At 34.3% G+C, this 14,390-nt stretch overlaps 1 protein-coding gene across 2 annotated transcripts in view; it reads left to right on the top strand.

Annotated features, from left to right (window-relative positions):
* Positions 1-210: 210 nt before the first annotated feature.
* LOC149533312 (grpE protein homolog 2, mitochondrial-like) overlaps positions 211-14,390 on the top strand; it is a 57,077-nt gene continuing 42,897 nt past the window's right edge. For both annotated transcript variants that reach the window (XM_089803333.1, XM_089803334.1), the window contains exon 1: positions 211-490. In XM_089803333.1, coding sequence (XP_089659459.1) covers positions 356-490 — 135 coding nt within the window. In that variant the 5' untranslated portion in view covers positions 211-355. The remainder of the gene's footprint in view (positions 491-14,390) is intronic.

The following is a 14,390-nucleotide window of genomic DNA, read 5'->3' on the forward strand; positions in this document are numbered from 1 at the left end:
TTAATAATAATAAAAGGAATAGAAATCTTCAAATACAATAGAAGGATGTAAAAAGAGGAAAATATCTAAGCAAGAAGAAAATGGATTGCTCTAATTTCAAACCCCTTAAAAGCAAAGACTTGCTCGACACTCAAAATTCCATTGGTAGGGAATTAATGGTATTTTAACCTTCTTTATATTTAAGACAGCCCTTCTAGAACCGTCGACCTTGTTTAGCTCTGTATCTGTTTACAAAGAGTGCCCGAGTTCTTTCTGCGGTGGGATTTCCTGGCTTTTAGGTTTAAGAATTTCAGAGGGAGCGAGGCTTCTGACTGTATTTACTCTGTTACAAGAATACTATTTGTCTTTGTAGAAGATGTATTCGGCAAGGAGTCTAACAGGACTATTACGGAAAAGTTTTATTCAGTCCAGGGGATTTAAAGTGTCTTCCAATCCTGTCTTTCCCAAAAGATGTCATGCAATGCATGAAAATATTCAGTCGCCCCAAAAGGTACGCTTTTGTATTCGTTTAAGTGCTTTAGGGTTTAGGGTTTAAGCATATTCCCGAATTCCTTTCTTTGAAATTATGATTTTTGGGATGCTTTATTTTTAGTTTTTGAACACGAGAGATCTATGTCGATTTACAACTAGATTATACTTATATTGGGGATTCAGCTGAGTGAACGCTGCGAAGTTGAGTCTTGTAGATGCCCTTATGTGAGGTAAGGTTGGGCACAGGTCTAATGTGTAATAAGCCCGGACAGCATCTTTTCAAAACCAGGAACCACCTCGTTATAACAATGGATTTAACAAGATGAATATGTATCTGTTGATGGGTATGCGTTATGTGATACACTGAAGTGTGTATTAATCGCATTTTTTAAGCATGTGGAGTATTATTTAAATAGTAGAAGCATTCAGTACAAGGAATAAAAGAAAAATAAACCGAGACGTTCAATGCCACTTGATCACAAGAACAAGGAAGAAGATAAAAATAAATTATGAGATTAGTACTATATGAATTCAATGTTTGAGTTTAGCAGAATCTATAAAATTTTACTCAAATATAAAAAAGCAGGTTCCCCATATCTTTCAACAAGTTATCATCACTAGTAGTCTCACTTGAAAAGTTTTTTTTTTGGGTCTGTAATAGGTAGTTTATAAGCTGGCAAACACTCCACAAGTTGAAACCCCGTGAGCACAATGGCTCAGTGAGAGTGTAGGCACAAAACTTGTGAGCAAAATGGCTCAGCGGGGATTGGAATCTTGGTAAAATTCTCAACAATTAAGTGCTTCAACCTCCGCTCTATATGGTTCATTCCAACTCTCTCTTCAAGTTTTGGGTACAACCTTGTTTCTCGATTTAGGGATCACGAGGGATGGGAAGCTGCAATATATTATTTACATTGACAATATGAGTAAAAGAAGCCGAAATTTATGTGAACTGCTGAATAATCAGTTAATCCCATGGCAATAAATTTTTATAGAGGCAGTAATTAGATAACCTAAAAATGAAGTTTTTTTACAAAATTTGGGAATCTAGAAAACACAGATAAAAATAGAGAAAATTTGGAAAAAAAAGCAACTTATTAAGTTTGAAGTCGTGTAGTTGCATAGAAATATACAGTAAAGGGAAATGAGAGTTTACACTATTAATTTTAAATATGTCATTTTTTCATTAATTTTGATATTGCTGATTACATTACAGAATGCATGTATGGTACTGCATTGGAATATAGTTACATTCTACAACTATATGGTTCATCTGTGAAGTTCAAACCTGAAAATATAGTACAAATAAACTACTAGTGCTGAGTACAAAGTATGAAATAGCAAAAACTGAAGTGAGCCAATGAGTCTCGATGCTGCAAAGTATGTTATGCTAGGCTCTTGGAGGTCTCACAATTGAAACTCTAGAGGGATAACCTCTCCTATCAATTTAGAGGTTATTAGCTTGTCATCATTTATGGTCCATTTGTAATTTGGATTGATCTTGTTAAAGTCATTTGGCTGTTCTTCCTTAAAGCTACTGGACATTGTCAATTTTAATTCATACAATATCAATGAACATAAAATTATTTCTAGAAAAATAGGAATTAACATTTAGACAATGAATGTAGACAACAATTGTAATATATCAATAAATTTTAATTGGAGATGGAGGTTGTGGTGGACAAACATCGAATCATTCATCCACTACTCCAATGGTAGAATATTTTCAAACACATTTCAAGTATCCTTATAAGCAGATTAATCACATGGCCAGCTTAACGGTGCATCAAAGCCCATTGAGTAGTTTTGGTCTTTTGACCAAAAAATTCCACCATTTTGCTAAAAGAATACAAATTTTGTCAAGATATGAACATTTACTATTTAGTCAAAGCTTTATAACTGAAACAAGTTCAAAAACATTTTAGATGAATTGTCATTTTTGTTGAACTTTGCTTGGCTTGAAGATGGTTTTTCCTTCTATAATAGATATATTAGGGAAAAAACTCTTTGCCTAGCTTGTATATAGGCAACACTCCCATCCTTGCATGCAGCTCCCACGGAGCATGAAACAATCTCTTCATTTGTATATGCCCTTGGTGATCTCTGCATCATCTCAAGAGAATGAGCTATAGAACAAAGATGGATTCAGACAGCATCCAGTAACGTTGAGGGGGAACTCATATGCTGATCCCATCTGTTAAGAATTATCTCGCACAATGACATGTACTTGTCCTTGTAAGTCTCTAGTCCGATTGAGCAGCGCTTTGTGTAATATGTTTAGGCACATTGATGCCATTAATCACAAGAACAAAACCTTAATTCTAAAAGATGAGTTTATATGTGAACTCTCTAGAAGGCAAGATCTGTGTGATTCAAATATAATATTTTCAAATACAGCCTTTGATTGTCACAATTATCTAGTTCTTGCTCCCAATGTAGAACTTGATGGGGACCAATAATCCATATAGGGGCAGGTGGTCTGCAATAGAAAGTTGACCTTTCATTGTCTTTTTATGTGATGTCCCCACCAATTACAAGAGATCACAGCCTTAGTATAATTCATTATCACAGTTCTTATACTGATAGCCAAGGCATTTAAATGAATAGGGAGTTGATTGAGATTGAATTAAAGAATACTAAGGGTAGTAATTTTCTAAAATAACGGAGATTTAGTTAAAGTTAATTTAAGAGTTCAAAATAGTGATCAAGTACAAGGGTACTCTTTCAAAGGGTGGTAATTGTGAAAGGCTGTGACTTGCTTAATAACACGATATAAAGGTTAGATATTTTCTTTGGAAGAAACCAGCAATCCGCAACGAATAATCAATTGAGAATGAAGGAATATCAAGCAATCAATTTGGAAAGAAGTTATTATTCTTAAACGGGCAACAATGAAGAGCAGCGACTCATTATTTGTGAAGGTTGGTGACTCTTTCAAGAAATTGATATAAAGGGAAAATCGGTTCATTTGCAAGTAATCAATCAATCAAGGAATGAATCAATCTATTAAATAAATCAATTCATCATCCAAGCATTAATAATATAAGCATCAAATCTTTCAAACACTAATAACTTGATAGCCCTTGTTTTCTAATAAGTATTTAATAAATAAATAAATTAAATAATTGATTTTAAGGAATATATTAATCATATGGATCAAAACATCAACGTATTATTAAATAAATAATAAGTAGTTATTTAAATAAATAAATAATATACATACATATATTGATGTTTAAATAAATAATTATTAATTAATAAATAATTTTATTAATATCTATACCCCACAGACAAGGGCTCCTGTCAACAATACCACCGAATGGAAGAATATATGTATAGAACCAAGCAATATCTACAACCCTAGAGACCAACATTGGTGATATGTATACAAGGAGCAACGTTAGGGATGTTAATGTCTACATCCCAAATTAGGGAATGATAGCCAGTGAGACATAACATGCACAACGATTGGTAAATAGAAAATGAGTTGTAAATGACTTCACAACAATAAGCCAAAGTCTACAATCAGTTAAACAATATTGTTAATTATAAATACCAACATCATCAATATAACCATTCATTGATATACATATTGTCCAAGTACCCAAAGGTAATATTGTTTGAGCACCATGTCAATACCAATTAAGATGGTGACAACTTGCATCCCTTTTAAGAGTTGAATTGAGCAGTAGTAATCAAGTTGTCATCAATTATTGACAATGTGGTCAGAGATATAGTTCAAGGAATTGATTAATAAGTGATTAGTCAAATAGTTGATTAATTGAATAACAATTAGATTTAGTTTAAGAAAAGTCACCTTAAGATAACTATCAGCGAATAGAACATTAGAAGTGTCTCAATAATTATAACCCTTCATTACTAAAATATATAAGAGAGTCCCATCATTTCAATTGGGATCAAGGATTGATCGAATAGTCAACAAAAATAATAGTTACTTAATTGGTGATAGTAGAAACAACATACGTGCAATATATATAAATAATAAAATAGAGATAGTCCCAGTCTACTAGAAAAGCTGTTTTAGATTGTAAGTTTGAAACCAACAACAATTAAGCTACTGTGTGGTATATAGAACCTTCTGGCATTTGGCTAGCTTGTAAATAAATAATACTAGAAGATAACACTTAATTAATATGATTGTTTACATATACACGTGTGCTCAACTTATCGCCATTGTTGTAATTAAGAAGGCACAACAAAGGGTTTTCCAAGGACACCAACCCATCTAGTAACAAAGAAATAAAACCTTTTTCCTTGACATAGTAGATGACTCATAGGAAACCATACATTCATAAGTATAAGCCAACAATATAATCAGATTTCTAGAGCTATCTATAAAAAATGCTAAGAAAAAAGCCTAAAGCAAAAAGCCAAAGAATACTAATATATATATACACACCAATGTGTGTGTGTATGCTTTTATCTATATAAAATTGTATAATTATATATAAAAATATGTATATATATACAATGTGTGTGTGTATACATATACCAATGTGTGTGTGTATGCTTTTATCTATATAAAACTGTATAATTATATATATAAATATGTATGTGTGTGTGTGTGTGTGTATATATATACACTAATGTGTGTGTGTGTATGCTTTTATCTATATAAAATTGTATAATTATAAATACTTTGACCAAAATTTACAAATATACATGCTCAAGGAATTTAGGAAATTCGCTTAATGCCTGTGACAGATACAATAATGTTTCAACTACATTAGAATACAAATCTAACTGAAAGCAAAGGGAAGGTTCAAATGTTCGTTAAACAACCCAAACAGCCGTCAATAATCAGAGAGGCTGGATGTGATCATTGTGTTTGATGCTCGATAGGCCTATCATCAAAGGATGTGCCTTATTCATGGGATATCACAGTTATTAAATGACATGAATGGTAATCGTGGGTATATTTAGCATTAGTAAAGATAGAAATTAAACAATCTATCAAACAATGTCCTCATGCCATTCACAAGACATTCACCATCAGGTTTCTAAAGTCTATTCTTCCTTTGCAGAATTATTCCCAACCATGGAGAGTAATGCTAAAGTATTTTATATAGCAAAGAACCACACCATGATGTTTCGAGGGATTATCACTCCAAAGCGATGGAACAAAATCCTGAATCCCATGGACGATGTAACTCGGCTCACAATAGAAGCTGTCATAGGGGATGATGGTTTTGATTATGATTATGCCTATTGCACGAATAGTGATGTAATTGATATTTTCATAACCCTCTTGTTCAAGGCAAGAATTAACAAGGTAGACAATGTGGAACTATATATTGCCCTATTTGTAAAGGAATGGTTGGGAGGAATAGAAAATGTAGCTTATAATGTCAATAGAAGAGACGAGATACCATACCCTGTTGATTGCATATGTGTTCTAGTTGGGAATCTGGGAATAGCTACTAACATAGAATGCTGCCCTATATTGGTTGTTCGGGAGAAGGCAAAAAATGAGAATAAGTGGGCTCTAGTGGAAAGGAGTGTACATTTTTAAATTCAGAGGTGTGAGATTGAAAGAGAGAAGCATGATCAATGGTTTTATGATCCATAGTCCATGTACATTTTATGGTGCGGGGAAGGGAGGCTAGTAAAAAGGGGAAGTGGAAACGACATAGTCCATGTATAGGAGCTGCAATCAATCTCAGTGGAAGAACCTGAAATGGTACAAGTTTTAGTGAGATACCATACTAGAGATAAGTTTAATAATCAATATATAACATCTGGATAAAAAGAGAAATCATTTTGAAATATGATTTCTAGATTGATTAGGAAAGTAAAATTTTAGATAAAGGTCCACTTTTGTACCACTGGAACCTTTATACTATTATAAATGATACCTATGATACATAATTGTTGAAGTGGTTAAAAAAATTTAGTTTAAATATAAATCTCTGTTTAAATGCAAGTCTCAATTTGAATTTATGTTTGTGCTTTGGATTGAAATTGTTTGAAAAGTTTAAATGTAGGTTTTAAGTATGCATTTTTGCTTTATATTTTCTCAGAAATTTAGGTAAAGTTTGTTATATTCTTCCTCACTGCAACTTGACCGTCTTTCAAAGATACTGTAATGTTTTTATTTCTTTGATCTCATGGAAACCTTGTTACCACTTTAAGGCTTCAATCTAGATGTTAATACAACTACTGGATATTATGTGCTAGTTTACCTGTGTAAAGGATTGTTACTGTTTTAAGCACATACGTATTTGAAATTGATTCTCCACGGATTTTCTTTGAGAGTTATGAAGATAAATGTCACTATTGTCAAATATCTTGGTAACCTTCCTAAACCACATTAAGAAACATATGGTTGGATTCTTGGGAAGAAGTTGTGAGAGAGAGTGTAGTAAAAGTTAAAGCTATGTCATGCAAAAATTACTAATCTCAGAGGGTAATTGAGAGTTTTCTTTAATGAGTTTTCCATCAACCCTTATGTTTGCCATTTCATCCGCTAGTTTGTTGCCTTCTCTATATATGTGTTTGGCTTTTGTTTCAACAAAAGAATGTAACAAATTTAGTGCTCATTCTAATATTGAATTAATTTTTTAAGTAGGGGTGCTTCTAGTTTTGATAGTATTGATGATGATTTGGGAATCCCCTTCAGTTTCCAAATGCATGATTCCTAATTCTAAGCTTAGCATTAAGCCTTCTTTAGAGCCTTGCTTTCTGCTATGGTATTAGTGGTTTTTTTTAAGGGTTTGGCTAGCTTAGCACATAGAGATCTATCCCAAGCATGAATAATGCATCTTGCCCTTGCTTTTCGGGGTTTCCTCTAGAAGCCCCATCAAAATTCAATTGTACAAGCCACATTTAGGAGTTTTTAATTTGCAACATATACATAGATATATTGATTGTTGATTAAATAATTATTAAATAAATATTAACTAATAGATATTAATTAGTAAACTAGTTTATTAATATCTATTCTCCATGAACAAGGGCTCTTGTCGACACCATCATTGAATAGAAGAAGTTATGTATAGAACCAAGCAATGTCTACAATGCTAAAGAACAACTTTGATGACATGTATACAAGGAACAATGTCGGGGATGTTAATGTCTACGCCCCAAATTAGGGAATGACAAACAATGAGGCATAACATGCACAACGATTGGTAATAGAAAACAAACTACCAATGGCTCAGTAGCCATAATAGAAAGCTTACAATCGATTAAACAATATCGTTAAAAAATACCAACATCATTAAATGATAATCATTAATTGGTATACATATCTGTCCAAGTATTGTTGATCTATCCCGATCAAAGGGAATATCGTCTGAGCACCATGATAGTATCAATTCATATAGTGACAACTTAGTGTCTCTTATCAGAGTTGAAATGAGTAGTCATAATCAAGCTATCAATAGTATCAACAGCGTGGTCAAAGATATGTCAATGCTATAAGCCATTGGGGGGGGTGTGAATTAATGCAACCGAAGTTCTATAAGCTTTTAAAATTAACTTCCACAATAACCAACATGCAATATAAACTATAACATAAAAGCAAAGTAACTCAAACATCCACAAAATGTAACATAAAAGCACCAAGATTTTTCTTGTGGAAACTTCGTCAGAGGGAAAAAAACACAGTGGAAATTAGTACCCACAAGTCCTATTGCAGTAATAAGTTTTTCCCGTGTTAGGAGTATTACATCACCCTATTAGGGGCATACCTTGTTAAGATTATCTATAGACCGATTAAAAGCTATAATAAAAAGACCTACTTGGATCTACCCAATTAAGGGGTTTGAAACTCTTTTTGAGAGTCACCTTGTTAGAGGATTTTTTCTTCACACCTATTAGGGCTTTGCTCATCCTGTTATGAGTGACCCAACTAAGGGATTGAGTATCCCAATCTTTCAAGATTCAATAAGTAAAGTGATATGATATTAGCATTAACCGCTTGACAGATCCAATGCGACTTTGCTCAATTGCATTGCTCTAGATTGCTTCCATAACACACACTTCTGCCCTAACACCTTAATGCATCACAATTTTGTTAGGAAGTAAAGTCCACCAAGATAATTGAGAGGGGGGGTGGGGGGTGAATCAGTTATGTGCTTAAAACAACTCTTAATATTTTTATTAATTTTGAAACATGTAAACAATAGAAAGATAACCATGCACAATAAGACCAGATATATTAATTAGGGAACCCTTGTTCAGAGGGAAAACCCTGGTGGGAATGATGCCCACAAGATGATGTACTAATATAAAAGTTCTTTGTGAAATGATAGACCCTGTTAGGAGTTAATTAAGTACATATGAGTCCATGTTAGGAGACTTTGAATTGCTGTTAGGAGTTAATTAAGTACATATGAGTCCATGTTAGGAGACTTTGAATTGCTGTTAGGAGTTGTGCCAACTTTGTTATGAGTTGAAAGGAGGACAATTGAACCCACTGTCCTAATAGCCTTAGAAGCAATCTTCACTAGACAATTTTATGGATAAGCATGTCCAAGATCTCTGAATTGACTAAACAACAACTCCTTTGCCAATACAGTTCCTTTGAAGCTCACAACACATCAGTCCTCATCATTCTCTACTCTGATTAAAAGATATTCACATTCAAGTTTGCTTACACAATAACTATCCGCACTAGATATCTCTCTCAAGTTCACATAGCAAAAAGTGATCTCACTGATCATACAATTCACATTCACATTCACACTCTACTACAAGGAAATGTTCTTTCCTTTATACCAAGTCCTAAACAAGTTATTGAGTTGGCCTTGAGACTTTCCTAGTTTACAATAATAATATAGGACACTCTTAAGATATTACAATACATGTTTCATTATAATTATACACTTATTCAAGATTATTAACAAGATCTCGGCTCACAGTCTTCATAAATTTGCATACTTTGATCATCCTATTATGCCCTTTTGACCAAGGCATCTCTGTCATGTCTTCCACCTCTATCTAAGTCCACTTAAGCCAATTCCATCCTTGTGAGGAGATGAAATCAAAACATTAATATTCGCTGTCCAGGAATGTTGTCTGAAAGTTGCCTTTAGCAAATCCTTCATAACTCAAACTAGTCTTCATATTTTCGTACGTGCTTGTTGCTGTGGCATCTAGACATACTGATGAACATATCCTCAAGTGTGCATAAGTTGACATTCAATCCTTGAACTGCGCTAAACATTTCTTCCTCTATAACTTTGTTAGTTTTCATAGAAAAACAAGTATGTTGACATCAAGACGAACACTGTCATGAATGCAACACATAAGCTCTGAATTATGTCTTCAACAGTGCTAATATACTCCCCACATAGTGATATCATTAGCATTCATGCTAACAAATTCATCACAACACTTAACACAATTCGATTTACAACTCTATTTATACAACATTTCATGTCGGTGGAAAAATCCTAAATGTGTTACCATAGTCTACTTCAAAAGCAAGTCAATTTTGTGAGTGAGCGTGCCAATTCACAAATTCAACTTTCTAGATGTCGACCCAAAACTCTTCACCTAGAAATTAATCCATACTTTGACTGTGACTCCATCGGATTGCAAATTCAAAACAACTAACCTTGCCAGTAGTCTATTCTAATTGCTATACCAACTCACCTCATCAAATCTCTGCTAATATTGCAAATTGGCTAATGTGACTTAAGACGTAGATTGATGACTCTTATAATGCTTCCATATCAACCACACACTTTAAAACATCCACAATCTTCATCACTAATCAATTATCTATAACTGGCTATCCTATCACCGATACATTGAACACTTGTTATTTTCATTTGTCCAATCCAATCTTCTACCTTTATGACTGATCCATCACCTTTAGAATGCTTTGTTTCCAACAATGATAACAATGCTTTGATACTTCATGCTTTTTCTAACTTTATTGTTATGCCAACAATCTCCCCCTTTGGCATTGATGTTAGCACTTAGTGAAAAAATGGCCAAGTATTTATATAGGTAAAAATGTGTTCTGACCAACAACAAAATTGATTCTCTCTCTGATGATGCAAAAGGTTGACTCCATGACTACCCTTTACGTATTTACTGATCTCTACTCCTAGCAAACAATTTTTCATCAACCTCTAACTTCCCCTTTGACAACAATGAGAAAGGTATACAAAAATGACAAAAATGCACTTTAGATCCTGCTAAAGACATCTGCAAAATGGGTCTTTAAGACCTAAAAATTATTCTCCTAATTCTTCTGTAGATTCTCTATAGTCACAATCTAAGCTCTTAGCAATAAGCTAAGTCCTCTAATGCATACACTATAGTCGTATTTGGTAATGCTAACACTACTTCTTCCTAAATGCCTTTTTGTAACAATTCCATTTTTGGAATTAGATTGCTCTGCATCCCAAATAGTTTAGCAATTCTCTTCTCCCGCTATTAAGGTTTCAACTTATGGTTTACAATACCTATTGATGCTCCAAAAGTAGTGGCCTTATGACTCCTCAGATCAAAACTAGCAATCGATTTCTTCAACCCCTCTTGAGTTTCAACTTTCCTCTTTTCAATATCTACAACGAATTTTGAAGAATCACAAAATGTGGCAAGTAACTTATCACCTTCTTTCGATGCATTCTTGGTTCACACCAACTGACAATGTAACTCTGTCAAGTGCAATGGATTGAACCGATTTCTATAATCTCCTCTTTTCATAGTCCATTTGGACTTGATGCATAGCTGCATTTTCTAAACTTTGCATTTGTTCATTTGTAGTTCTCACCAATTTATCCAATTGCTCAATTGATGTGGTACATGTGTCACAATCTACCTTAGACACTAAATCTAACTGCAGGTCTTTTGTTGAGTGAATCACTTGTGTGTCTTTCTTTTGTGCCTTCATCATTTGCTTTTTTGCCTTAGATTGCATTGGAGTAACAATGTCCTTTAGCTCATTGGGGCTCAAGGTACTGGTATCAATTGGCCCTTGAATGACTAGTATGTTATCTTCATCCTCTTCATCAACACTTTTCTTCAGAGAAGATAAGGTTTGTACGATTGTTTCTTGTTCCTTCTCCTTATATGCAGTATCTTCCTTTGTTGCTTGCTCTCCTTGCTCACCTTGCACTTGCACATCTTCAGTATTTGCTTAATCTTCCTCATTCAGCTCACCTTTTGTAACATCCATTATTGGTATCTGTTGCTCCTCTCCGGTAGATGCAATCCTCGTGGTATCACTAGCTATAACTTTCTCCACTACCTAATCAGTCCTCGTCATCTATTTGTTCATCAAGAACATTTAGGGTGGGAATGTCATCCTTGGTGACTTTAACACCTCCCATGCTTCATCAATATGTGTAAGCTCTAGCTCATGATGTTCCAACTTGTCCTCAACATCATGCACTTCCTAGTTAGGCTCTTCTAGATCCATTTTTTTTTTTTTTTTTTCCCAATATCATCTCTATCTCATCCCTAATTGATTGAGACTCACCATTAAGCAACCTCGTCAACCTTTTTTTGGTCTTAAAGGCTAGTCTAGTCTTGCCAAGAAACTCCTTAATTTCCTCCTTGGACATTTTTGATTGCAATTGAACCAAAACATACTCAATCATTTCGCTTTCTTGTTTCAAAGCAACATACCACCTTGCTTCTATCTTATTATACAGAGATATGGGGATTAGACCTTGCAACTCAATTAGAACTGAACTTAGTTTGTTCATGCTGAATACAACAACATCCTCTAACTGCTTTTGTTCCTCTTAATTAAACTTATCATAATACTTATTAACTTTAACCAAAATACCCCATAGTCTAACTTTATTAACAATTTTACCAACATAAACAAACTTACTCATGTTTAGTTTGATAGTCTTCATGGTAGGGGAACCAACTATCCTGGACTTCTTGCCATTGGCCTTCCAACTCCTTCTGGCCTTCCTTAGTTTTAGTCCCTTCACTCTTGTCAACATCTTTCTCACTTTGTGCCTTTTCCTTCTAACCAGTCACCTTTACTGGTTTTGCTACCTTCTTGACCTTTGAAGGCTCAGACTTATTAGCCTTAGCTGCGATTCCTTTTCTCTTGACTAGCAATTTGACACGAGGAGTGGTTTTCTCTAATTTTCACTATTAGACTCTTTGTTTGCCTACTAGTATGGGCTTTATCAGTTGTCGCAGAAACCACTTCAACTTCTTTTTCTGCTCCGCATGTAGCACCAAATGTGCCAATTTGCTCTGCATCATATTTGGCTCTTGCTTTATTAATATGATCTTTAGTGAAACCTTTCTTTAGTGCAAAATGCTCCACTTCTTTTCTAATCTTCTTCCCAATCAATCGTTGGTTTAATTGGCTAAAAAAGTTCCAGACCTAGGAACACTTTGATGTAATGATTTGGACAACAAATCTTCTACATAGATCATTAACATGTTTGGTTCCACCTCATATGGGATAGGCATAATCCATGAGGCATGTATCTGTGTCCACCATAAAACAAACAATGTTCTTATACTTCTCGACTATGTATGATGTAGTTCGGTCTTTGATGCATGTCCTTTTGGAAACTTTTGAAGTAGCCCCTTACATCATTTGTGAAATTATTTCTAAGCATCCTAACGCAATTCTTGATCTATACTCCTGTCGACGTGTGTTCAATGACTATGTAATACTTCCACACTGGGAAAGAAATTCTAAAAATAGAAGAACAAGTCCATGAGTACTTGACTATACATGAATTGGTTGCCTCTTATCTTTATTACTTCTTTCCATACCTAAAAAAAATTGCTCTTGCATAGCTTCACAAATATCATAATTTGCATTTTCCTTGATCATCTGGTAAGTAGTAAGAATAGCAGTAGTTGGAGTGCCATTCATTTTGCTTGAGTGATATACCTTATACCCAATCACCATTGTTGCAAACTTCTACTATGGATCAATGATGTCATTAACTGTCATTGCTTGTTTGTCCCACTTCAGTCTAGTCAATTGGGTGACTTCATCTTGTTGGGCAATTCTTAGTGTCAATAACTCTTCGGTAGCACAACTGATCATGTACACAACTGAGAACATATCTAACCTGCTCACCATCAAAGTTCTTCAAGAAATGAATAGCATGAGTGAAACCCTTATCTTAAACCCTCTTGTCTTCATCCTTTAGGACCAAGTTGTCACACAACTTTTCATGTTGCTCAAAGATTGTAGTAGATCCCAAATTCTCTAGCTTACAATGAATATGGGCTTCAACATCTTCAACATGTAAAACTTTGTAGGGCATGCTAGACAAGGCACCTGCTAGATCATCCTTAGTTGATTTCAATAGATGTCTCTTGAACTCTGGTCACTCTTAGCAATATCAATCACAATAGATGTAGCCATTTCAAAATACAGATTTAAGCTCAGCGAATCAATAAATACCTTTTAAAATTTGCAACAAGGGTTTTCGTCAAGCACACTTGATCACTAGTTGGTATTCTTCACTAAATCATTGCGAATCTCCTTTTGGTTGCTTAGATTGCTGTTAGTTGCCCAAACAATCTAGGCTGCGACATCTTCAACATGTAAAACTTTGTAGGGCACGCTAGACAAGGCACCTGCTGGATCATCCTTAGTTGATTTCTATGGATGTCTCTTGAACTTGGGTCGCTCTTAGCAATATCAATCACAATAGGTGTAGCAATTTTAAAAATACAGATTTAAGCTCCAAGAATTGATAAATACCTTTTAAAATTTGCAACAAGGGTTTTTGTCGAACACACTTGATCACTACTTGATATTCTTCACTAAATCATTGCGAATCTCCTTCTGGTCGCTTAGATTGCTGTTAGTTGCTCAAACAATCAACTTATGTTTCTCTTTGAACATGTGAATAAAAAATGGAACTCCGAACACCTTTTATCTACCTTCACACGCTGGTATTAGTTCTTCACGGGCTGAATATAACTTTTCAACATTTAAC

The sequence above is a fragment of the Cupressus sempervirens genome, chromosome 10 (assembly GCF_028749045.1).
Source record: "Cupressus sempervirens isolate cs-2001-9-10 chromosome 10, ASM2874904v1, whole genome shotgun sequence".
NCBI classification, from domain to species: domain Eukaryota; kingdom Viridiplantae; phylum Streptophyta; class Pinopsida; order Cupressales; family Cupressaceae; genus Cupressus; species Cupressus sempervirens.